We start from the raw sequence: 26,796 nt of genomic DNA, 5'->3' as shown, positions 1-26,796 counted from the left end.
ATCTCTAACTTCAACAAATTTCAGTTTTACATTTCCAACTGAATTACTAATTGTTGCCCTCCTAGGTTCCCAGTTATTTGGTAGAGATGCAAACAAAATCAGGGAACTAACTTTATCCCCAAAATCAATCTCAATAGATAGCAGTTGATTCACAATTGTATTGAATTCGTTCAAATGAGTAGTGATAGAAGTATCATCAACCATTTTAAGTAAAAGAGTTTTTTCATTAGATGTACATTGTTGTTAGCAGATGATTTCTCATACATATTAGAAAGAGTTTTCATTAGACCCATGGTGGTCTATTCCTTTGCAACATTGTGAGCAACTGTCTTGGCTAGCATCAATCGGACAACTCCCAAAACCTGTCTATCAAGGAGTTTCCATTCAGCTTCATCCATCTTCTCTAGTTTTCATTTAAAGGAACATGAAGCTTCTTTTCATAGAGATAATCTTCAATCTGCATTCTCTAGAAGGCATAATATGTCCCATCAAATCTTCCAATCCCATGTCCTATATTGTTCTCATTTGTCATTGTTTTCAATGCTTAGATCTAGCCTAGCTGCTTTGATACCAGTTGTTAGGATTTGTATCTTCCAAATCCGAACTGCTTGAAACAATCTGTAAAACGTAAGAAAGAAGAACACAAGAAGACACAAATTTATAGTGATTCACTCAAATTGAGCTACGTCCACTTCAGCCGCCACCAGTTTTCACTATAAAGAAGAAGAAGGAATACAGAGTTTTTGTCTCACACTTTATCTCTCTAGAATTATCTCTAACTTGTGTAAACCCTTAATAATCACATATTTATAGGCTAAACATTCATGTAATAAACCTAAATAACTGTTGTTCAGGTCAATTCCAAAACCAAATAAAATCCAATAAACTTTAATTAACAATGTAGAGTTTATTATAAGTGTAGGCTCCATAACTCAACAAGTCGTTCCAACTGAGTTGCGCTGGGAGAACTTATGGAAGTTTAAGATTCCCACTAAGATCTATTTTTCGGATGGAGTGCGATCAATAGTGGTATTATAACTTATGATAGATGTATGCACAAATATCTTATCTTAGGTTTTTTTGGGGGGAAAAACGACTTAGCGTCATTTCATTAAAAATTCCCAAAAACGGGAAAAAAAACACGAGTTTAAGAGATCATTCTAGACAGGCCTAGAATGATTTTGAAGTCGTAACATTCTGAATAAAAGCTAAAAACGTAAATGAATTATCTGTTTACAATGCTTTCAATTCTAGTGAGTTTAAAAAATAGTAAATTCCAGTTTCTTTAGATATTCCAGTTCTGCTCCGTGCTTGAAATTCTTCTCCACGTTCCCGCGAGGGCGCTGCAATCCGATACAATATCTTTCCATAACTCGTCAATGCTCCTGTGGGTTCTGTCATATACCCTTGCATTCCGTTCCTGCCAAATGTTATACACCACTGCTCCAAAGCCGCACTTGAACACGCTTGTTACAAATCTATTTCCCTTGGCTTTGAGTAGTGCTGCTTCTTTGATTTCATTCCATTCGCTCGGGAAACTGATCAGCTCCAAGCTTTTATAGAATCTGTCCCAAAGCTCCGAAGCTATACAACAGCTCCTGAATAGGTGATCTTCAGTTTCTTCATTTCCTATACATAGAAGACAGCTCGCGTCCGGGATGCTCATATACTTACTGATACGATCACGAGTGCTGAGTCTTTCCTAGAAGGCGAGCCATAGGATGAACTGGTGTCGAGGGATAATCTTCGTTGACCATACAAGAGGAGCCCATTCTCCTTTTTGTGCTTTTTCCTGGATTACTTCCCATATTTTCTTCAATACCAGCTTCCCATTGTCCTCAGCTTTCCATTCATGAATATCCGGTCTTTCGTGTAGTTGTATGTTACTTATATGATCAAGTATCCTCTTTCCTTTTGGAATTCTTCTCAAGAGCAAGTTCTAATTCCCGTCTTTGATGTCTCTGATTTTCTCTTTTGTGCAGTCCCTTCTGATACGAGTATTTTGAAACTCCTCATTGTCGATGATAGGCTGGTTTTCAAACCAAAGGTCGTGCCAGAATAGAGTGCCTTTCCCGTCCCCTAGTCGGATGTCATAAAGATCTGCAATATCGCTTCTTAGTTTAAGAATCTTTTTCAGAGACCAACTCATACCTTCGTGAATTTTGCAGGTCCAGATGCTGGTTTCGTGTTTCATAAACCTCGTATGCACCCATTTGATCCATAGTGACTCCTGATTGCGCTCCAAAGCCCACAGATGCTTAAAGGTTAGAGCCTTGTTCCACTCGATACAGTTCTTCAAGTCGATGCCTCCCTCGTCCTTCGGTTTGTAGAGAGCGGTCCATTTGACTTTCTTTTCTCCTCTTCCACTACTACCCTAGATAAATTTTCTCATTAGCGTGTCGAGTTCCTTCATTACCTTCTTCAGAATGACCATTTGCTGCGTTCAATTGCCAACTATGCCCATAACCACGGTTTTGATAAGTTCGATCCTCCCTGCATAAGAAAGTTTTTTCGCTGCCCAGTCAGATATCGTGTTTTTTACCTTTTCAATTAGCGGCTTGCAGTGTGAGATCTCGATCTGCTTCGCAGTTAACGGAATTCCTAAGTACCTTATGGGAAAACTTCCTTCCTTGATGCCCATGATGTTGAAGATGTCCTGTTTTGTTTCGTCCTTCATGCCTCCATAAAATGTCACACTTTTGCTTTCATTAATAGTTAAACTTGTTACCTCAGAAAAGAACGTTAGTGCAGCCCTAATAGTTTTAATGGAATTAACGTCTGCGTGCGCTAGAATGAACAAATCGTCAGCAAAGCATAAATGTGTTACGTCCTCTACCTCACAGAATGAGTGAAAGATGTATGGACGATTCTTTCGGAACATCGCGAAGATGCTCTCAAAGATCGCCATGATAGCTACGAAAAGGTAAGAAGAGAGGGGGTCCCCTTGCCTTACCCCGTTTTCACCCTTGAAATAGCCTCTGTGGACTTCATTGACGCTAACAACAAAGCAGGATGATGAAACGCATTGCATAATCCAATCGATAAAAATCATAGGAAAAGCAGAAACAACCAGAAAGTCTCGAATGGCTTCCCATCTAACAAAGTCGAAAGCTTTCTTGATATCTATTTTGAAAGGCACTCTCGGGGATATTTTCTTTTTCCCATAGCCTTTTAATAGGCTTTGCATGAGAAGAATATTATGAGAGTTTGTCCTACCGGGGATGAATGCAGATTGATTAAGATTTATTATTTTTCCTATTACATTTTTAAAACGTTTAGAAATGATTTTTGAAATTATTTTATAAATCACATTGCAGCAGGAAATTGGTCTGAAATCTTGTACTTTCTCAGGTACCGCAGTTTTGGGGATCAAGGTTAGGATCGCTGTATTCCATTGCTTTAACATCTTCCTATTTTTGAAAAACTCCAGAACCCCATCAATAACATCTTTACCCACAACCGACCAATTATCTTTAAAGAACTGTGCATTAAACCCATCAGGACTCGGGCTTTTATTCCCATCAATACTAAACAGAGCTTCTTTAACATCAACCTTCGTGACCACCCTTATCAACTCGCGACTATCTTCTTCAGAGATTTTCCTATCAATAATTTGATACAAGGTATTTAGGTGACTTTGATGCTGCTTTCTTGTACCCATAAGCTGCTTATAGAAATCGATAGCCAGATCTTGGACACCCTTTTGACCCTGAACATATTCACCATCATCATTCTTCAGCCTGTACACATTGTTTTCATGTTTCTAGCCTTGCATTTTCTGTAAAAAAAAAAGCTGTGTTTTTGTCACCCAACGAAAGCCAGCTCTGTCTTGATTTCTGTCTAACAAAATTCTCTTCAAGCAGACTCAGCTTCCTGAAGTTTTCAAGCGCATATCTTTCTGTTTCATTGAGTTGTTCATCACTATCATCCCTTAATAACTTTTTCTGAACATCTTCCCGTTCTTCTCTAGCAGCCAGAACTCTATTGGAGATATTGCTGAACTTCTTCTTGTCAAAGCTTTGAAGATGATTCTTCAGGAGCTTAAGCTTCTCAGAAACCCTGTACATGTTGGAACCTCTGACATCTGTTGAACATACGCTTTCGAGAATACCCTTTAATTTATCATTATCCATCCAGAAATTGAAAATTTTAAAGGGCCTTTTGAACCTTTCTTCCTTTTCCCAGAACAATTTAATCGGGCAGTGATCAGATATACCCGGATTCAAAACATGAAGTTGACTTCTCGGAAATTGGTTAATCCAGTTCTCATTTACCAGACATTTGTCAATTCTACTTTTTCTAATTTGCTCATTCCCTTGCGTAGAAGACCAAGTGAAGAAGTTCCCAGAATTGGTAGGCTCGATACAACCCATATCTCTGATGCAGTCATTAAAGTCAATCATATCCCGAGTAATTTCAGATTCTGGACTACGATCAGATTCGTTTCTAGTTACGTTGTAATCACCGAGGACAGCCCAAGATTTATCAATACCGATCCAGTTTCTAAGACAATTCCAGAGGAGTCTTCTGTCAGTGCTTGAGTTGCTACCATAGACAATAGCAAGATTAAACACGATTCTTGTGATTCTGTCTTTGACCTCCACCAGGATTGCTTGATCATTCGAAAAGAGAGTCATCACCTCAACAACTTTGTTATGCCAAATAACCCAGATTCTGCCCGTTTTATCATTTGAGTTGTGAATGATTTTCCAGCTACTATCAATACGCAGTTTGCTAACCTTCTCAAGGTTCCAACTTTTGACTTTTGTCTCAAGAATACCCATAATAGTGATCTCCTAATTCTCGATGATCCTCCTGATTTCTTTACATTTTAGAGGGTCATTGAGTCCCCTTATGTTCCATGTCACTATATTCATGAATGAATATAATTGTTGGGTTCCTGACTTTCCAGACTGTCCTGGACCTTTTCATCAGAGAAATCATAAGCATCATTTGCCTCACTATCCTCAATGGCTACAGTTTGATTACATGGAATACTATTGTCATTGAGTGAGGGTTGCCTCATGTAGATCTCATCTTCTCCCGTGATAGATTTAGTGATTCTCGGATCCAGGATCTTTCTGTTTTGTCTTCGATTTTCATCTAATCCCCGCGGGTTAAGTACATAGCCCGCAAACATACTTAACCAATTAACCAGGCGCAGAACTTTCCGCCTGACGGGCTCGAACCCAGGACCTCATGGAGGCCTGAGGGATATCCACCTCTTGTTTCCACTAGGCTAGAAGAAGGGATATTATTAGTATTCATTGGTTATGCCAAAAACTATTGTTGCATATTGGAAAACATGGATTAAAGCAGCTAGATTTGCGGGCCTAAAATAATGGGGTTATATTCCCATTATTTTCTTATGGGTTATTTGGTTGGAGAGAAATCGTAGAACCTTCAATAATCTCGAACGACCGTTGTGAATCATTCACAATGCTATCATCCTAACATTATATGAAGTTTGATGTGAGAAACCAACAAATTCAATTGGAGAACTCGTTGCCCTTTTGGAAGATCTCCGCACAAGATAATTTTATATTATTTGTGTGATTTTTTTCAATTATGTAATGTTTTTGTCGTTGTGCTTAAACGACTATTCATAATTGCATTGATCATTTAAAAAAAACTACCATATATTCGAATCAATCACCAATAATCTCGACACGAGCAAGATCCGTTCTTAAAACAATGAAATCGTCTCCTATCTCTCAACACAATCTCCAATCCATAAACTTTAGATATAAGCTTCATCATAGTATGACAATCAATACAAACCCTCAAATTCTTTATTATCCTAATAATCATACTCTCCACAGCATCTCCTCTTTCTTTACAACATAATAATTTTGTCATTCCAAAAGCTACAGCAAGCTTTTCGCTGTGCATTGACAAAACATCCTCTTTTTCCTCGTCTTCTATATCATATAATACTTTACCAACTTCAGGAACATAACCTGCTTCCACTCTTAATCTCATCATAACCTCCACAAGCTTCTCATATGCTTCTTTCCTAATGTCATCATCGTGATCATCCTTCCCACCACCTGCAACAAATTTATAAACAATCTTCCCAACTTCAATCATACTCCAACCGGGATTCTTTTTCAGTCTTTGGGTTATCATAGATCTTCTCACTTCCGCAACATCATTCCATTTACCTGCAACTGCGTAAACATTCGACAGCAATACATGGTCATCTGGATTATTTGGATCGAGCTCCGAAAGCTTTTCCTTAACTTGTTCGGCTAATTCAAGATTGTTGTGAATGCTGCAAGCACTGAAAAGAGTCCTCCAAATGATGGCATCTGGTGGGATTGGCATTTTGATGATAAATTCGTAAGCTTTCTGTAATTGACCAGCTCTACCGTAAAGATCAACTATACAACCGTAATGTTCAACACTCGGGTCTATGTCGTATTCTCGCATCTTATAGAAATACCCATTTGCTTCTTTTATTAATCCAGAATGACTACAAGCATACAAGAGTGATATAAAGGTTATTCCATCTGGTTTGATTCCAGATAGCAACATCTCATTGAAGAGTTTCATTGCTTCTTCTCCATAGCCATGCATCGCGAGTCCTGCCATCATGCAAGTCCAAGAAACAAGGCTCTTTTCTCCAATCGGCATTAATTCAAAGAACAAACGAGCAGATTGTAAATTACCACATTTGGAGTATGTATCCAAAAGTGCAGTATTCACATAACAAATCCGTAAACCAGCTTTTTCAATATAACCATGCAGAACTTTAGCAACCTCAATAGCCCCAGCTTGTGCACATGAAGAAAGAACTCCTGTCAAACTACCCTGATTAGGTCTTATCATCCCTTGTTCTCGACGTAACTCTCTGAAAAACAAAATAGACTCATCAAAATTATAATTATGAGCTAGCCCTTGAATGATGGTGCTCCATGATACGTCATCTTTCATAGGCATCTCCATGAACAGTTTCTTTGCAAGCTCAAGCTCACCAGCCTTTGTGTATACTGATAGCATGACATTCCATGAGGTCAAGTCTTTAAGAGGCATTGTTTCGAACACTTGAACTGCACCATTTAAATCATTACATCTAACATAAGCAGTCAACATTGCATTCCATGCCACAACATTCAGTTCGGGCATTTCGTCGAACACCTTCCTTGCAGAGGCAACGAATCCACATTCAGCGTACATACTAACCAGAGTAGTCCCCACAATTACAAAGATATGGGTATCGAGCCCTTGGCGGAGAGCCTGAGTATGGAGTTGAGTACCCGAGATCAAAGACCTCGAGTTCGCAGCAGCCTTGAGAGAAAAGGCGAAGGAGAAGCTATCCGGAGGCGGAATCGTCGAGTTGCGATGCAAGTCAGAGAAAGTGATGAAAGACATGTGAGGGTAGGCGGATTCAGAAAAGCCGCGGATGAGGGTATTGTACATGAAGACATCTGGGTTGAGGAAGAAGAGGAAGAAGCGGCGGGCATAAGGAAGGGCGTCGGAGATGAGGATGGCGCTATGGTATAGGAACTTTCCGGCGATGAAAGGGTCGGCGGTGAGACCGGTTTTACACGCGTGAGCATGAATTTGCTTGACATTGTAGAGAGTGCGGCACTCCCTCAACAGAGAAAGGCAAACCTGCTCCGCTTTGTTCATTCACATCATCCTTGTTGTTTTCTTTCCTTCTTATGATTTACTTCTTCACATATTTAGTATGCAACTCTTGCACGACTATATTTCTACAAAACAATTGAACAATACACTAGTCAAGAATTAAGATATAAGCCAACTAGTTTAGATTAAAAACAATTAATTGTAAGAAGACTATATGTAAATTGTATAATTAAATGAAAATTTTGATCAACACTTAAATTTTGTTTAATATATAGAGGTATAAATAATCCTAACACATGTATAAATCACCCAAATTATAAAATAATCCTAAACATGTATAAATCACCCAAAGTATGTTTACTGATTGACCGTCAATGTTCGGCAGTTGAATGACATAAATAAAAGTAAAACAGTGTTGTTGACGACCATATATATGATGGTGGAGAGTTGTTTGTGATGGTGCTGAGTGTTTTCGATGAGAGAGATACTTCAAGACTCAAAAGTGGACGGTTGTAGTGAAGGATTAGAGTCTTAGAGATTATCGAGAACTAGCGGCTAACCTAAATTAATAAATAATAAAATATATAATTATTTAATTATATAATATATAGTAAAATAAATAATAATAAATGAATTCGGTTTTCGGGTTGAACCCTAACTCGAAAACCAAATAAAAAACCTAATTTGAATTCGAATTAGTTTAAAATTCGATTTAAAAAATAAAAATAAAATTCGAATTCGATCGGATATTCGGTTTAGACCAAATATTGAACACTCCTAATCAATATTTCATATTTTTGGTTGGAGTGTTATTAATAGAGGTTTCTTACCCGAAAACGAATTTATGTGTAAGAGCTTTATCATGAAGATTCAATGTCATATATGTTATAAGGATGAGGAGGCTGCTTCACATCTGCTCTACATCTTCTCTTGCAATGTCAGCTTGTGTTGAGATTTTGAACATTCTTTGGACCTTGACCGAGTTGCCAAAGTTCATTGGCACTTGTTGAGAGGTTTGGTGGAGACTATCAAATTGACTAGTTTCAGCGATGATCCTTTATCTCTGTTATTTTTTGGTGAATTATTTTGCTGAAACAGAATTGGAAAATTTTTGACAACTATTAACGACTGATGAGGTCCATTCACAACGTTATATATATATATATATATATATATATATAATAATGCTTAATTTTGAAAAAAGTTGGGATTGCTAGGTCGAGAGCTGTGGTTAATTTGGATATATGTGTGAGAGTAAATGGATACTTGGGTTGGATTGTGGGTTGACCCGCCCATAAATTTAAAACGGTTAAAAATAAAATTAAAAATGTTATAGGTATGTTTCGAATTTACAACATAAAAAAATAAATACAACACTTTAACTAACTAGGCTAATAAGACTTTATATTTTAAATTCAACACCAAATTTGATGAACGCGGGACGTTGTAACAATATAAGTTCAACTTTTTAACTAACTAATCCATCTATCTATATATATAATGATGTTTAATTTTGAAAGTGTCCGGATTTTTGGGTCGAGAGCTATGATTAATTTGGATATATATATGTGAGAGTAAATGGATTATTGGGTCGGATTGTGGATTTACCCGCCCATAAACTTAAAACGGTTAAAAATAAAATTAAAAATGTTATAGGTATGTTTCGAACTTTCAAGCTAACAAAACAAGTACAACCTTTTAACGAACTAGGATAATAAGACTTTTTAACACCAAATTTGATGAATGCGGAACGTTGTAACAATATAAGTTCAACTTTTTAACTAACTAATCTATATAATGATGCTTAATTTTGAAAGTGTCCGGATTACTGGGTCAAGAGCTGTGGTTATTATTTTGTTCGAACACTGTTAAATTATTTTAAATTTTATATGTGAGAGTAAATGGATATTTGGGTCGGATTGTGGGTTGACCCGCCCATAAACTTAAAACGGTTAAAAATAAAAATAAAATATATATATAATTAGGGCTGCAAATGAGCCGAGTCGAGCTCGAGCTCGACTCGATTTAGTTTTTATTAGCTCGACTCGAACTCGAGCTCGAACGAGTTTATAAATTTGAGCTCGAACTCGACTCGACTATTTATCTATAAGCTCGACTCGACTCGAAAAGTTTGAACTAAAATTAAATTTTCAAACTCGAGCTCAAACTCGAGCTCGAATTCGTGCTCGAGCTCAAACTCAAACGAAAAACTATTTTCAAAATGAAAATATCAATATTTCATACATATTCAACATTTAAAACATGATGTTTCAAAATAAAATATTAAACAATAATAACTATTCAAAATTTTAAAAATGATAGTCTGAAAATATCAAACCGCCATTACTAATCAAAATTCTAAAACATAAAATTCCAAAATCAAAGTACAAAGCTACATAATTTTTTTGAACATTCAATATATTAATCTTTTTAAGTCATGTTCTTCAACCATAGCACACACGTACACCTACCTACTTCAATAATATAAAATATTTAAGTTTAAAAATAATCAATATAAAAATACATGTTAAAACAAATAACTAAAATTTAACTTATTTACATCAAGAATTAACTAAATTTTTTATATATTATAATATATTATTAATCTTGTAAATTCATTTTTTCTCTCAACATATTATATAATATATATATATACTAACATTTTTTTATCTTTTATTATATATAATATATTAATTTTTTTTATCTATTTCAATATTATATATAATATATTTTTATTATAGATAATATATTAACATTTTTTATCTCTTTTAATATTATATATAATATACTAATTATTATATCTCTAATATTGTCTAAGCCTTTTTTCTATTATCAATCCAACCCTAATATAAATTAAAAATCATTATATATAATAGTGTTTTTATATATTTATCTTGACGCCTTAAAGCCTTAAACTTATTTTGTTCTTGACGGATGAATATATATAATAGTTTTTTCTATATTTGTAAATGAGCTATCTATATAAGCCTAAGTTTCTCATAATACAAAAAAAAATTATCTAAAAGAAGTAGCAATAGTTATAGTAGAAGTGAAAATAGTAGATTTTAATTTACCTGTAAGCCTCTTGTGAATGAATGAGATAAATAGTCACTAGTAGAAAATAGGTTATTATGGAGGGTAGAATCTCTCGAAGAAAGGCTGAAAGCCTTCGGTGAAGTAGCTCATTGAGAGCGATAAACGCCATCGGCGCGTCTCGGTGAAACATATGTCGGAGAAAGAAAAAAGCGCATTTGTGAGGACAGAGGAAGTCTTCAGAGATAAAAGTGCATTTACTAGTGTATATGAGAGATAACATAAAAAATGAATCAATATATTATGAATGAGTGAAAGAAATGGTGTTATGAATGAAGGAAAGAAATGGTGAAGAATGGTGAAGACGGAAGAAGAAGATGAAAAGAAGAAATGGTGAAGAAGAAGAACATGAAAAGAAGATATGGTGAAGAAGGAAGAAGAAGAAATGAACGGAAGAAAGAAGAAAAGGAGATGAAGAGTCACATAGGATTGATGCAATAGAAATTAGGGTTTGATTTAGGATAATAGAATATAAAATATAGATTGTGGGCTTTCTATATGGGCTTTAAAAAGAGATTAAAAAAAATATTGTTTTAATTTTAAGTTTTAATATTAAATAAATAAATAAAATATTATATATTATTAGGCTCGAAAAAGCTCGACAAGCCTTCGAGCAAACATTATATGAGCTCGAGTTCGACTCGAATATTAAACGAGCCGACTCGAGCTCGACTCGAACTCGATTAAAGTCAAGCTCAAGTCGAGCTTTGACTGAGCGGCTCGCGAGCAGCTCACGAACGGCTTGACTCATTTGCAGCCCTATATATAATGATGCTTAATTTTGAAAGTGTTCGAATTGTCGGGTTGAGAGCTGTGGTTAATTTGGATATATATGTTAGAGTAAATGGATACTTTGGTCGGATTGCGGATTAACCCGCCCATAAACTTAAAACGGTTAAAAATAAAATTAAAAATGTTTTAGGTATGTTTCGAACTTGCAACCTAACAAAAATAAGTACAACTCTTTAACCAACTAGGCTAATAAGACTTTATATTTTAAATTCAATACGCGAAATGTTATAACAATATAAGTTAAACTTTTTAACTGCCTAATATATATATATATATATATATATATATATAATGATGCTTAATTTTGAAAGTGTCTGGATTGTCGGGTTGAGAGTTGTGGTTAATTTGAATATATATATATGTGAAAGTAATTAATACTTAGGTCAGATTGTGGGTTGACCCACCCATAAACTTAAAACGGTTAAAAAACAATATAAGTTCAACATTTTAACTAACTAATCTATATATATAATGATGCTTAATTTTCAAAATGTTCAAATTATCGGGTCGAGAGTTATGGTTAATTTAGATATATATGTAGAGTAAATTAAAAATGCTATCACATTTTAACCATAATTTTTTTTCTCGGTTTTTATATCATTATTCGTGCAAATGCACAGACTACATACTAGTTATCATAATGTTGTCTATGTGAGATCCAATAAGAATGTGGACTCGTTGTATAATCTCATTGTTCTCTTAAAAGATTTTCGAGATCGGAAATTTTTTAAAATTGGTTTAGTTAATAAAAATTAAAATAATTTTTGGTTCTTTTGTTTTTCTTCATCATCTTTCTCGTCATTTAATAAAGTAATTAATATGTTAAGTATAGTGTATAATATATATAATAAAATATTTAACCTTTATAATATATTCATCCTAATTAAAATTTAATACAAAAATTATTATTAATATTTATATATATATATATATATATATATATATATATATATATATATATATATATATATTGAGATTTAATTTCAGTTTTAACCAAAAATGATTTATAAAATAAACCCAATTTTAATTATACATATTATAGTCTAATTATATAAACAAATTCTAATTTTAAAAAGTGTAAACACTCATTTATTACACTTTAATTATAATTTTTAAAATAACTTCGAGCCAATAAATTATTTTAGAAAATAGTCGGGCTAATTACACAAAATTAAAATAATTAATTAATTTAAAAATAATGTTATATCAATGAAATTCCAAAATAATTAAATTTTTGTATATTTTAAATAAATATAAAAAAATACAATTATTTGAATAATTTAAAATAGGATAAATAAAATTATATATTATATATTATATATATATATATATATTCACAATATTCTCATAGTTTTCTATTTTTATCATTTATATAGTTAATTTTACTTAATTTAAATTTAATTGATTTAAATTCTCACTTCCTTAACATAATTTCTCTTCAACTATCATATGTTTCACTTTTTGGATTCGGACCTCTCGGTTTGGTTAGCTCTTAACCTCTCAGCTAATTTTTTATAATATAAGATCGTATAAATTATATATATTTTCATCCTAATTTATATCTCTATATATAAGAATATATATTATGTATACAACATTATTATTATTTTTCAAACATAAAGTAAGTCAACTTTATCCACGATTAATGAGGTAAATCTTCAATTTAATATTAGTATTAAAAAAATATATTTAATAAGAGTAATATGTTTTAAAATTTACAATAGTTAAAATTGAACTTTAACACTTTTGAATGAGATTCCGCAATTCAGATTTTTATATGGCAACATCTCGTTAATCAACAAGATGAAATTAGGCGAACTTATATTAAAATATTAAGTATCAACTTAAGTTGAATGAGTATCCAATAACTAAGTATGAATCAAAAATATAATATTATAAATTTGTTTGAAAGGTTTCCTAGTCAGAGTACTCTTCATCAAGAGATTTAAAATTTTTATTTTTTTTGTTTCTTATCCAAAAGAAATCACCTCTTAATCTTTTATTCACTATGGATGGATTTAATAATTGAAAAATGGTTAACAATGAAATTAAATATCCACTTTTAACACATGTGGGAGGTCTTACCTTTATCACATAGTAATGTAGTGAAATGTGCTAAGATTTGTTGAAAGTAAAAAAAAAAAAAAAAAAAAAAAGACTATTTTTAATGAAAACTTTGGGCATTAAACATTCATTTTGTCAATATTAACTTACATTTATCGAATCTTCAACACATTTACTGTATTACTATGTGATGAAGTAGGATCTCTTACATCTTACATGCATTAAAAATTGACATTTAACTTAATTGTTAACTCTTTTTCAATTATTAAATTCATCAATAATGAATAAAGGATTAAGAGGTCCGAAAACTTTTCTTAATCAGTAATATTATTAGATATATTTTCTTCAATATTAATATTAGATTGAAGATTTATCTCATTAATTGTGGATGAAGATGAACTTCTTTTATGTTTGAAAATGACAATAATATTTTTTTTTCTTATTGTAATCTATTAAAAAAATATAAAATTATACAATTTTATACTATAAAGAAAATTAATCGAGTGTGGCTGAAGGTAAATAAAACTATTTGAGCTGTCTGAGATAAATGCAGAGAATAGTTGAAAAAATTAAGTTAAAACACGTGATCATTTAAATTAATTAAATTTTAAATGAGTACCATTATAACTATATAAATAAATAATGAAAGAATGGAATATGAGAAATATAATATATATATATATATATATATATATAATTAGTTTTTTAAATTGACCCTAGTAGCTCTGCCACTGGAAGTTTAGAAAATCACAAATTTCTAAAAAATAATTGGGTTGTTTCTTTAAGATTTCTTTGACTAGTTGGGTTTTTCATAAGAATGAAAGTGAGATATTTTATAATTCTAGGAGTTGGACTATTTTCATAAAAAAAATGCTTAGAAAAAGATGTATATCCTAAGAAGGGACGATCAAGGAATTAACATTTGATTGGCTTAAATTTAGTCAAAAGTGTACGTTATATTATAATATTTAAATAAGTTGAGTTATACCCGATTTTAAAAACATAAAATTCATTTATAACAAAATATATATTATAATATTAGTTAAATTTAGTTCAATATATAGTGTCAAATAATCGACTAAAATATCACCATTCATGTTATTGCGAAATTTTGTTTTCGTCTCCTTCATTGCTGAAAATGTTTGTTTTATGGTAGCGGTAAAAATGCATCGTTAAAATTAAGTAAACATTTTATCGAACAATTATAGTTCAATTATAAAAAAAAAAATAGAAGAAAAAAATTAAGCGTGTCTAACATGATAAATATTCAAGTTTATAATATTCAATCAAACATAATAAAATCAATTATAAACATTATATACATAATAAAGTTAACAAATATATCATTTAAGAGATAAAATTATGGAAGAAAATTAGAAAAAATAATTTAAAAAAAGAGATTCTATCAAAATTTAAATAAAAATAATGAGATAATAAAAAAGTATAAAATATAAATTAGTGAAATAAAATTTAAGACATTTAAAAAATACTTGTACAAGAAATTGAAAAGAAGGAAATCATTTTTAGTATATATAAAATTGCATTCAGAAGGAAAAAAATTTGGAAAGAAAAGTGAAGTTAATGTCTAGGAATGATTTTTAATTATATATATATATATATATATATATATATATATATATATATATATATATATATATGAAATTAAGGGGTTGGCTTAATGTCACGGCCCATTGGTATGGGTGCACATGTCAAGCCCAGAAGGTGCAGTTTTTAGAATATTCAAGATTTTTGTGGTCATTTATGGAACTCTCTAGAATCCTCTAGGAGTTCCTGGATTTTGGTCGGTCATGGAATTCTCTAGATTTCTCTAGGAGTTTCCTTTTTGTGAATGAGGTCATGGAACTCTCTAGAATTCTCTAGGAAGTTCCTTTTGCATGTAAGGTGGGAGAACTCTCTAGAATTCTCTAGGAGTTCTCATGTATAGGTGCTAGTAGAATTCTCTAGAAATCTCTAGGAATTCTTAGGATTTGATTAATATTAGAAGAGTCTAGAAATGTCTAGGACAAGAAAGATCTAGAATGATCTTCCCACTTGTATATAAACAAGTCTAGGTCACTCAACTCAAAATCAACCAATGTTCAAAGCACTCAACACTTGTAATACCTCACTCTTGTAAGCAATAAACAAGATATTCTCCAAGATCTTTCTCTCTCAAATTGTTCCATCTTCTTGCATCTTTTAAGAGGCTGGCTAGCTAGGATTATGGCAATCTAGCCTAGTACCGCGCGGGACGAGAGAATATTCGGTGATCGAGTTTCTGCTCGTGACAAGTGGTATCAGAGCGAAAGTGGTATCGCATCCACGTTTGTGCTTCCGCATTGAAAGAAGAGATGGATTCAAGTTCCAAAGTCACAAAGGTTTCGACCGGCGAACAGAAGGACAAGAGGGACAAGTCCGTCGAGAGGAGTGTTGACATGGAAGCGCGAGTGACCCGGCTTGAGGAAGGCATGTCCGAGCACCAGGAGGCTCTCGAAGTGTTTAGCGCGGTGGCCGAGAGGGTGATGGCGTTGGATGAGGCTGGTGAAAAGTTGGAGAACGAGGTGACGGGGTCATTAACAATATGAACCGGAGCATTCGTGACGAAGTGCTGGGATCGGTTCGAGTGGAGGTTAATGATATCCGCCATGAAGTGCTCGAGACAATCCGGGGAGAAATCCATGCGATGGTCGAGGCCCTCCGGAGGGATATCTTGGGGAGGCTATAATTGATGGAAAGGCGGATTGGGAGTAATGGAGGGGAACATAGATGTGTGACACCTCAACGGATGGATGTTCCTAAGCCAACTCCATTCAAAGGCTCGAGGAGTGCAAGGGAAGTGGAGGACTTCCTTTGGAACATGGAGAGGTACTTTCGGGCATCAGACATACTAGATGATCGTGGCAAGTTTGAGACGGCACCTTTCTTCTTGGAAGATATGGCATTACTGTGGTGGAGGAGGCGAGAGGTAGACATTGAACGAGGTACATTGCGAATGGAGACGTGGGAGGACTTCAAGACCGAGTTCAAGCGTCAATTCTTCCCAGAGAATGCCGAGTTCGAGGCTAGGAAAAGGTTGAATCAACTTGTGCACAATAGGAGCATCAAGGAGTATGTGAAGGAGTTCCAGGAGTTGATGCTCGAGTTACCTAGTCTAACGGAACAAGAGGCCCTGTTCGCGTTTGTGAATGGCCTTAAGACTTGGGCGCAGTTTGAGCTGCAAAGGGCCAAGGTGCGGGACGTCTCCGAGGCAATCGCGGTTGCAGAAAGACTGTTAGAGCTCAAAGTGTCTGTGGATAGGCCGAAGATCCTCGGGGACGAGGAGGAAAATCGTGGGGGAGACCGCCCACCTAGGAAGGGGCATGCACATAACAACTCTGTGGGGAAAACTGACGACTCGGGTAAGCCAAGAGTGTGTCAGATTTGTGGTGCTCATAATCACATAAAGTTTATGTGCTCATTCAAGGGGGAAAAGGTTGCAGCAGTGAAAGGACATGAGTCTTCTGGGGAAGAAGAAGGGACTCGGGTGGGTTCCTTGAGACTGCTCAACGCTGCGAAGACTAGTGTTGCGAAGCCGATCAAGGAAACAAGGAGTGGCTCTTTGTTCGTGGAAGCTTGGATCGGGGGAAGACGCATTAAGGCACTAGTGGATACAGGGGCTACACACAACTTCATGCGAGAAGGAGTAGCCAAGGCGTTGGGTATGCGGATCAGCCCAACAAGAGGGACGGTGAAGTCCTTCGATGTAGCCAAACCGGTGACTGGGGAGGCTAGGAAAGTGCACACCAGGATCGGAGACTGGTATGGGACAGTCTCGTTTACCTTGGTCCCAATGGAAGACTACGACGTAGTGTTGGGACTACAATGGTGCGATCAGGTACGCGCTTGCATAATGCCTTATTCCGATTCCTTAATCATTTTGGATCACGGGAAGTCTAGCGTGATTCCAACAAGGAGAGAATCAGAGGGAATAGGCATGTTCTCGGCAATGTGATTCAGCCGAGGTCGCAAATGTGGTAAAGGGGCTTTTACCACTTTTTCTAGGGTGGATGATGGGGACGGTTCCAAGGGGAAAGGACAAGTACCCAAAAAAGTCCAAAGGAGGTGCGAGGTCTTCGAGTGGCTCAAGACTAAAGGCACGAAACCATCAGATCCACAAGGTTTGGCCACAGGTAACGTGGGCCAAAGTCAGTCTGCCTTCACTCGCGCCAAGTCCGTGGGAAAGGAAGTAGGTCATGCTCGGGCATCTTTGGAGGGAGACACCAAGAAGATGAAGAGAGGGGAAGATCTGAGAAGGCGTGCAGTAAAGGAAGGAGACGGTGGAAGGGGGAAGTTGCCCCCGCAACAGTTGAAGTCTCTGCGGTCTGTGCTCAAGGGGCTTGTGCGCAGATTCGAGGGACCATTTTCAATCGAGAGACGTGTGGGAAATGTCTCATATCGGTTGGAGTTGGCGGCCATAGGTGCACTCGATGCCGTGACGTGCAAGGGGGAGGAAGAGCACTTAGGGGACGCTAGGAAGAAGATCAACATGCATCGTTCTAAGGTCGTGCCGAGGTCGGCCACGACTTAGGTGGGGGAGAATGTCACGGCCCATTGGTATGGGGTGCACATGTCAAGCCCAGAAGGTGTAGTTTCTAGAATATTCCGGATTTTTGTGGTAATTTATGGAACTCTCTAGAATCCTCTAAGAGTTCCTAGATTTTGGTTGGTCATTGAATTCTCTAGATTTCTCTAGGAGTTCCCTTTTTGTGAATGAGGTCATGGAACTCTCTAGAATTCTTTAGAAAGTTCCTTTTGCATGTAAGGTGGGAGAACTCTCTAGAATTCTCTAGGAGTTCTCATGTATAGGTGCTAGTAGAATTCTCTAGAAATCTCTAGGAATTCTTAGGATTAGATTAATATTAGAAGAGTCTAGAAATGTCTAGGACAAGGAAGATCTAGAATGATCTTCCCACTTGTATATAAACAAGTCTAGGTCACTCAACTCAAAATTAACCAATGTTCAAAGCACTCAACACTTGTAATACCTCACTCTTGTAAATAATAAACAAGATATTCTCCAAGCTCTTTCTCTCTCAAATTGTTCAATCTTCTTGCATCTTTAAGAGGCTGACTAGCTAGGATTGTGGCAATCTAGCCTAGTGCCGCGCAGGACGAGAGAATATTCGGTGACCGAGTTTCTGCCCGTGACATTAAGCCCACTTCAACTCTTGGGTAAGACGAATTCAGAAAATGGATTTAGGGTGGGCTTAAATTTAATTTTTTTTTAATTGAAATCAAAAAATGGAGGAAAAAACAATACATAAGAGATGTGATTTAAAAAAAAATTATCATACTAATCAGTAAAAAAATATTATTATTATTAGTTTTTAAAATATTGGAACGGTGATATCATGATATTAATTATTTTAAATAAATAATTATTTATTTTAAAATAATATTTGAAGATAAAATAAATAAACATAATATGAGAGATAAAAATACTTATAAATTATAAAAATACTCAAATAATCATATCAAACAAATCCTAAAAAATAACAAACATTTAAATAATAGTAATCAAACAAACTTTAACAAAAGAAATATCAATAAGAAGAAGAATCTAATATCCTAGAGCTTGTTTGATAAGCTCAAGTGAGATCTTGGTTAGAATGGCTTAAGCCCACTCAGCCCATTAGTCCATCCGCCACTGCATAGAGTCAATGCTCGTGACGAAGGGGTGAAAACTCTATATTACAGAAAATAACAAAAAAAAAAGTCGTCGACAGGAAAGTCATCGAAAACAAATAAGTTTATCCTAAGTTTATCGAAAATACAACTCTTAAAATAAAAAATAGTTCGATATGGGTATCCAATTAATTGGATGTAATTTTGACCTCCTTTTGTCAAGCATGTTATCAATTATTTCAATATAAATTTTAATTTTGTTTTATTCATAAATGTTTTTTCATTTTCTTTAGTTGGGATAATTTTATTATTAAAAAAACTATACCAGACTATTTTCATTTTAGAATTACAAAAATTTCTTATTTAATTACAAAAGTGCATTTTAAATCATTAAAAATTCAAATTTATAGAGAATTAATAAAGTCATTCTTAAATACCGGACTTGAGTAGATAATTAAAGTCATCCAATATCAACATTCATAAATTTGAATTCATCAATCAAGTTTAGTGTGCCTACCGGACCTAGTTTGAGTTTTTCCATTTGTCTGTTAGAATTGTTTTGTGAAATTTCAATTTGAAGCATTTAAAAAAAGGATTAATTATTAGATGTGTTGATACAATTGGAGGAGGCAATGTGACCATGTGAGAACTGTTTTTCTATTATTAAAAGAAAAGAGGTGAATTATTAATTTCTAATATAAAATTAGAAAAAGATAAAAAGAGGTGATACGTGTCTCTCTTTTCATATTTTTTCTATTTTTTAATTCAATGACTAATGTCACATTTTAACTCTCATTTCCTCCACCAATATCACTCCATTGTCACTGCTCAAATCTAAATATCATTTGGATTGACATTTTTACACTCAATTTTATTTAGGTCTTATGTTAGTTATGATTTAAATTGATTTTGACAAATTATTTCAAATATCATATAAGAGTAACACATTCATGCTAAATACAAATATATTTAATTCTTAAAGTGATTATCACAATTGAACTTATAAAATCTATTTCATTCAACCATCTTATGATTGATCCTCTTGACAAACCAAGATTTTGTCTTAAATAATATGTCACGTGGCACTAATCATTTCGAAGACATAATTATATATTATTTGAAAAAAATATTGAATTATTTTTAATATAAATATATATGTTGTACGGATATATTGATTTAACAATGTGTTGTGTAAATACTAAATAGTATAATTTTTTATTTGATTTGAAATATAAAAAAGTTAATTTTTTAATTTAAATTAAAGTGATATTATGAAATATGAAATTGAATATAAATATATATATAAACATGAGAGTAACGTCGAATACATATCGAAAGTGAGGATAAAAGTTCGGTAACAATGATTTAATATTTAATTAGTGCGTAAGAAGATATTTATATATATTTTTTAAAGAGTATATCAATGTATATATTATATTGACATATTTAATCTTTAATTATTTTTGTTATCAATAATTTTATATGAAAAATGATATGAGAGACTAATAGTTATATATTAGAGAGGTTAATATCAAATTTGATTGGTGTAAAATGTACTAAAGCGGAGTAAAATGTTAGTAATAACGATGAATTAATATTTAATTGAATTATGAAAATTTATTTATATTAAGTATATTATTCATTCTATGAATAATATATATATATATATATATTTTTAAAAAAGAGTATAGGTTAATGATTTTACTTTATTAAAATGATATTTGTTTGAATAACATATTGACAACTATTTGTTTAATTATTTTGTTATGAGAAATTATAAAAGTATATATAAGAAAGTAACTATTATACATGTGAGAGGGTCACCAGTTTTTGGTGCATATTATTTAGATGAGGGTAGTAGGTCAATAAATTAATACTTGGTTGGTGTATAAGAAGATATTTAAACAACAAATCTTATATTTTTCTAAAAAGTATGTCAACTTTTTAATTTATTTAAATGATATTGGTTGAATGATAATTATATTAACATATTTTATGCTTAATTATTTTTTATTATTTATTAGTAATTATATATAAAAAATTATATGAGTGAGTAATGTTTATAGATATGTGAGAGGTTAATGACAAGTTGGTTAGTGAAAATGCACAAGTGAAAATATGACTGTGTGGTTGTGGAGAGTTTATATGTTAGCTTTCTACTTTAAATAAAAAAAAATATCAGAAAATATTTATATTGAATACTTGTAATTTTATGTTTTTTTTAATTTTTATTTTATTTAACGACTTTTGTTGAATAAATAAATATTGACATATTTTATTTTTAATTATTTTTGTTAAGAATAGTTATAAAAAATTATATGATGACAATTGTTATATATGTGAAAGGATAATAAAGAGTTGATTTGTGCAAAATATCTGAGGTGAGAAAATGAGTCGGTGTTGTCGATAAATTAATACTCTATTAGTGTGTGAGAAAATATTTATTTAAATGATAATTATATAACATTTTTTTATGTTTAATTATTTATGTTAGAGGCAATTATAAATTTACATGATGATGTAATAATGATATATATAGGGGAGATTAATAAAAAGTTAGTTGGTGTAAAATTTTTAAAGTTTAAATCGGTAATTTACTATAAATTAATATTACAATGGCTTGAAGAATTTAAATGGAATAAATGTACTTCTACGGTCAAATTTTATGTTTTGAAACAAAATATATGTTAATGTTTTTTATTTTATTTAAACAACATTTGTTGCAATAATCGTAATTATATATTTTGTTTAATTACATATATTGAGTGCATGTACGCTGTATCACTATCATTTAATTATGAGTTTTCATATTATTTATTATTGTTTATATGATTTTCTGACTAACCTAGTTAGTTTGATATTTCTTTTTAATTTTACAATATATTATCAATATTTATTTGTTATTAAAATCTTATTATTTGTTCGAGCACTAATTTTAAATTATTTCATTCCTAATAATTTGTAAACTAACCATGTCTTATTAATATTTATGTAAAATCTTATTATTCGTTCGTCAATTAGTAATAATTTAAAGTTTAACTATATATTATTAAAAATAAAATTTGACACCTAAATTTGATAAAGAAATGTTATTTTACTTATTTCTGTAAATAATATGGTAACATGTTGGTTAATCCTATTTCCAAAGTTAATAATAAAAACTATTGTTGTTGCAGTATATGGTTAAACATGGAATATTGGTTTCTTAAATAATATTCTTACACTTAGAATGTGTTTGGTACGAAATATAAAAGGTATAACACTATTGATATAGTATAAACTATACAAATAGTGTTTTAATTTGGTGTTTTGTTAAGATTTTACTATTAGTATAAATTATCCTTCTATATAACTTATACCTCATATTTGGTATAAAATTGTAACTAGTTCCCTCTAGGTATAATATTTTTCTTATATCACTTAATTTTTAATTTCTTAATATAATATTTATTAATATTATATATAATTTATTATTATATAATATATTAAATATATTTTATTTAGTTTTAATATTATTATTATATTTAATTATTTTTAATATATATTTTTAAATAGTTTAATATTTTAATTAAAAAATAAATATTTATTTTTATAATGATAATTTTATTAATTATTAATTTATATATTTACTTAATTTATAAATAATAATTTTATTTTATTATAATTATTAATAATATTTAAATTAAATAAACATAATTTATGTTTATATTATAATTAATTTTTTTATATGTTAATTAAATTTACATTAATTATTAAATAATAGTACAATAAATTATAATAATAAAAATATTATTTATAATATAAATAAATATAAAATAATAATAATAATAATTAAAATTTAAATTTTAAATTAATATTTATACAACTTATACTACATTCTTATATTATATACCAAACACAAAATTATAAACCATATACAACTTATACTATTTTTATAATTCATACCAAACATCAATAACATGTACAATTTATAGTATCCTATATTATTTATACTTCGTTACAATTTATACCTCTATACAACTTATACCTTATATAATTTATACCACGTACCAAACGCTACCTTAAGTTACTAATGGATAGAGCGGTCAGATGGGCCAACCCATGGAGGGGAGAGCTTACCCTCCAAAACTCATTGTTTGACGGGTCGATGACGGGTCGGCCCTCCATCCCGGTGGGATGAAAATCCTCAACCCAACCCAACCCAAGGTGAGTTGCGGGTTAGGCGGGTCAGTTTGCGGGTTGTCTCACTATAAATAAAAAATTATTAATAGTTCTAGAAAATAAGAGTTTAATAATATGATCAAATAGTCATAATACACACCAAACAAGAGTATTGTCTATCATTATACATTAATTGACCAAATAGTTCAACAAAGTAACTAAAATTTGAAAATTTTATCAAATAGAACTGGAACCAAGTTGGAGTATTGACTACTGCAGTGCTGCCTAGGAGAGAAAAAAAACTAGGGTTATGCGGCATATGCCTATAAGACTATAAATTAGATTAGATTTTTTTGTCAACCCGTAGTCCAACCCAAGCCCGAGCAGGCTGACCCGTGTAGGCCCGTGACCCGAGCGGACTAGACCGTGTAGGCCCACTTCTAAATGAGTTACTAATAATTTAACATAAGCTGTCTAAATTATTTGGCAGGGCGGACCAACCCAACGGACCTAACCCAAATTGACGGCTCTACCAGTGGATTATAGTTATTTTAAAATTTTGATTTTATGATATACATTTTTAACTGATATTTAAATTAATACACTAGTAAAAAACAGTGCAATAGCCACAGGAATTACTGTCGTTGTTGCTCAATATACTGTCGCTAAAGGTTAATAGCCACAGTAAAGTCACCCGTCGCTAACCGTCGCTATTGGTCCCGTAGCTAAAATATAGCTGCAGGATCGAGTACTGTCGCTATTGATGGCTACAGGATTTAAGTACTGTGGCTAAAAAAGTGACTACAGGATTTAAGTACCGTCGCTAAAGAATACCTACATTAATTAAAAATTATTTATAATAAATTTATATATTTTACCAAATTTAATATGAACAAAATGTTTTCAAATATCTCAAAATAATTTTTTTTATTAGTGAAACTAAATCATTCATATTTACTAAAACAAACTTACATAATATTTCTCTTAAATACATATTGTTTCTCATTCTTATAAAATAAAAATAAACATAAATCAAATATAAGTTTGAACCCTTATAATATCTTGCTCTCCATTTGTTTTTCAATAATCTCAGTCCATAATTATCATATTACTTGGTCTACCAAAGACCTGCCATTATTATATTTGCAATTTAATCCTAAAGCTCCTTAGACCTTCTCCTGCATACCTAGTCATTCAGAATTAATCAGAAAGTTAGGTAAATAGTTTAAGTTACCTTCTTTCCAACCCATCTTGGATACGAGTTTATGGCCAATATTATCTAACTGAATATTTGTCTTCTCTACAACATCCCTGTTTGCTTTCTATACACAACTACATCATCCTCTGGATATTTGTCTTTTCCTCCTGCCAAACACACCCAAACAAAGAAAACAACTCTCCTTCTTAGAGAAGACACTAACTAACCTTGAACAAGTATAATGAGGCATTTCATCATTTAATTATTTCAGCGGTCATCTCTTCTCCTCTCGTGCAGCTTTCTTCATGTAGAATTCCCTTATTGCCAATGAATCTGTGTTTTCCGATGATTCACCTATATTATGAAATAACACACACAATTCAAATATCAATCAATGATTAAAGAAATGCAAACACATAAAAAAGATGAAAGGAAGTTCAGTTACCAGATTGTCCTGCTGAGGCCATACAACCTCGTTTTTCCTCGGACTCGTGCAATGCCGATATAAGAATCTGATAATTTAGCTGATGGCGATGTGAATGCTGAGAAATACTCTTTGAAGTAATAGTACTTGAACCACCTGCAAGGGTATTAAAGGCACTGAAAAATATGTTCAAGAATCCAAAGAAATAAGCACGAACATATAAGACTTATTAAGATATAAACTAATTGATAGAAAATTTTCATAAAGGGTCAGCAATAATCAAGAACATCATAATATTCCTTTAGAGGTCATATCTACCTTAACTGTTAGGACTAAAAGATAGAAGTAGAAGAAATTAGAACAGGTTTTGCACAAACCACTTTGTTGTTTAAAATTAGACTTGTAGTATCTCTCATTGTTGTTTCTTTCTTTTCAAGTGAAGAAAAGTTTTCTTATTTAAAATGAAAGACCCTGAAACAAATAATAAAGATACATCAATATATATATGATTGTTAATGAATTGCTAAGAAAAAAAAATAAAAAAATCTAGAGTTCTAATGATGCTCTAATTAACTAGAATTTATATGCAGAAAATAAAAAAAAAATCTAGAGTTCTGTTTTACTTTTTGGAGGGCCAGCCAATGGGAAATAGTAACACTAAAAGTAAAAATAAAAAAGCAAGTCACTTAGCGTGCTAAGATTTTCTCAAATGGGTAACTTAACTTTTCCTCCTATAAATTCTCATTAAATAAGATAAAGGCAGTATGTAATCCATATTCTCTTATAACCATATTTATGTGATTGATAGTTGTAGAAAGTTCAAACTTATATTTTTCTTTTCGCAAACTTTGGGATCTAACTTGTTCAGAACTTGTTCACAATCTCTAATGATGTCCTGGCTCACTGGATGCCAAAATAAAATAAAATGCTTCTACATTTGGCCTTATTTGATGAAGGGTTATTTTTATACATGCCTATGCCTCTAACTGCACAATAAAGAAGGTTTAAGGTTTTTTTGAGACATAGGGATCTCGAAGCTCATCAATATGCACAAGCCTATATTTTGTCCAAATTCTGTTAATTATATACTAATCTTGTGTTAATTTATTGCAAACAATTGAAGAAGATGTTGCTCACCTGGAAGATTGGATGCAAATCCACAATTGGTTAAACGTTTGGCAAGAGTTTCTCCTAAATGGTTTGGCACTCCGGTGGCTTCAGATACACAGGCGGTTTAACTGCAATTTCTGCAGCAAGATCAACAGCAGCAGAAGACACTTTTGATTGTAGAAACAAGAAGAATTAGGTTCCTAATTAAGACAATCCAAAAAAAATTATAAAAAGAAACCTCACTTAGATTTCTAGTATTCTCTTTATGTTGGAAGCGCATCGATCCCTCACACATCATTCCCTGAAGAAAACGAACAAATTGAAGTAAATGAACTAACTGATCAGAAGACAAGGATTGCTTACTCGGATATTTAGAACAATCTCATCAGAAGGACGAACGCCACTGGAAACAGAAGTTGCCACAACTTAAACGATGTCTATTGAATCCCTCACACATCATTCTCTGTAGGAAATGAAAAGATTGAAGTAAATTCCTAGAGATGTAGTCGATGAAGGAGGTGAAGAAAAATTTGGCTTGACAATAAAAACAGATACAGAAAAGACATACACAAACCAGATCTAAGATCTTGACCTAACTAATCAACCGTGAACAAATGTTGGATTAAATTGTTTGGAATTGACATTTAGGAATGCTAAGGCATTGCAAGAAAATGCAAGGTTGCAGGTGGAAGCGGTG

General features: G+C 32.4%; 1 protein-coding gene and 1 long non-coding RNA gene across 2 annotated transcripts; both read right to left on the bottom strand.

Annotated features, from left to right (window-relative positions):
- Positions 1-5,650: 5,650 nt before the first annotated feature.
- On the bottom strand, positions 5,651-7,696 carry LOC124915034 (pentatricopeptide repeat-containing protein At1g74630-like). Its single transcript, XM_047455685.1, has one exon. It carries the CDS (start codon positions 7,633-7,635, stop codon positions 5,653-5,655), a length of 1,983 nt encoding a protein of 660 aa, XP_047311641.1. The 5' UTR covers positions 7,636-7,696; the 3' UTR covers positions 5,651-5,652.
- Positions 7,697-24,278: 16,582 nt separating this feature from the next.
- On the bottom strand, positions 24,279-26,306 carry LOC124922290. Its single transcript, XR_007097791.1, has 3 exons — positions 26,127-26,306; positions 25,011-25,145; positions 24,279-24,919 (listed from the first exon to the last, which is right to left on the bottom strand). It is a non-coding gene; the product is annotated as an uncharacterized LOC124922290 (long non-coding RNA).
- Positions 26,307-26,796: the final 490 nt, after the last annotated feature.

This window comes from Impatiens glandulifera, chromosome 1 (genome assembly GCF_907164915.1).
Source record: "Impatiens glandulifera chromosome 1, dImpGla2.1, whole genome shotgun sequence".
NCBI lineage: Eukaryota > Viridiplantae > Streptophyta > Magnoliopsida > Ericales > Balsaminaceae > Impatiens > Impatiens glandulifera.
Note: the sequence above shows the minus strand (reverse complement) of the source record. Positions and strands in the feature narration are given on the sequence as shown.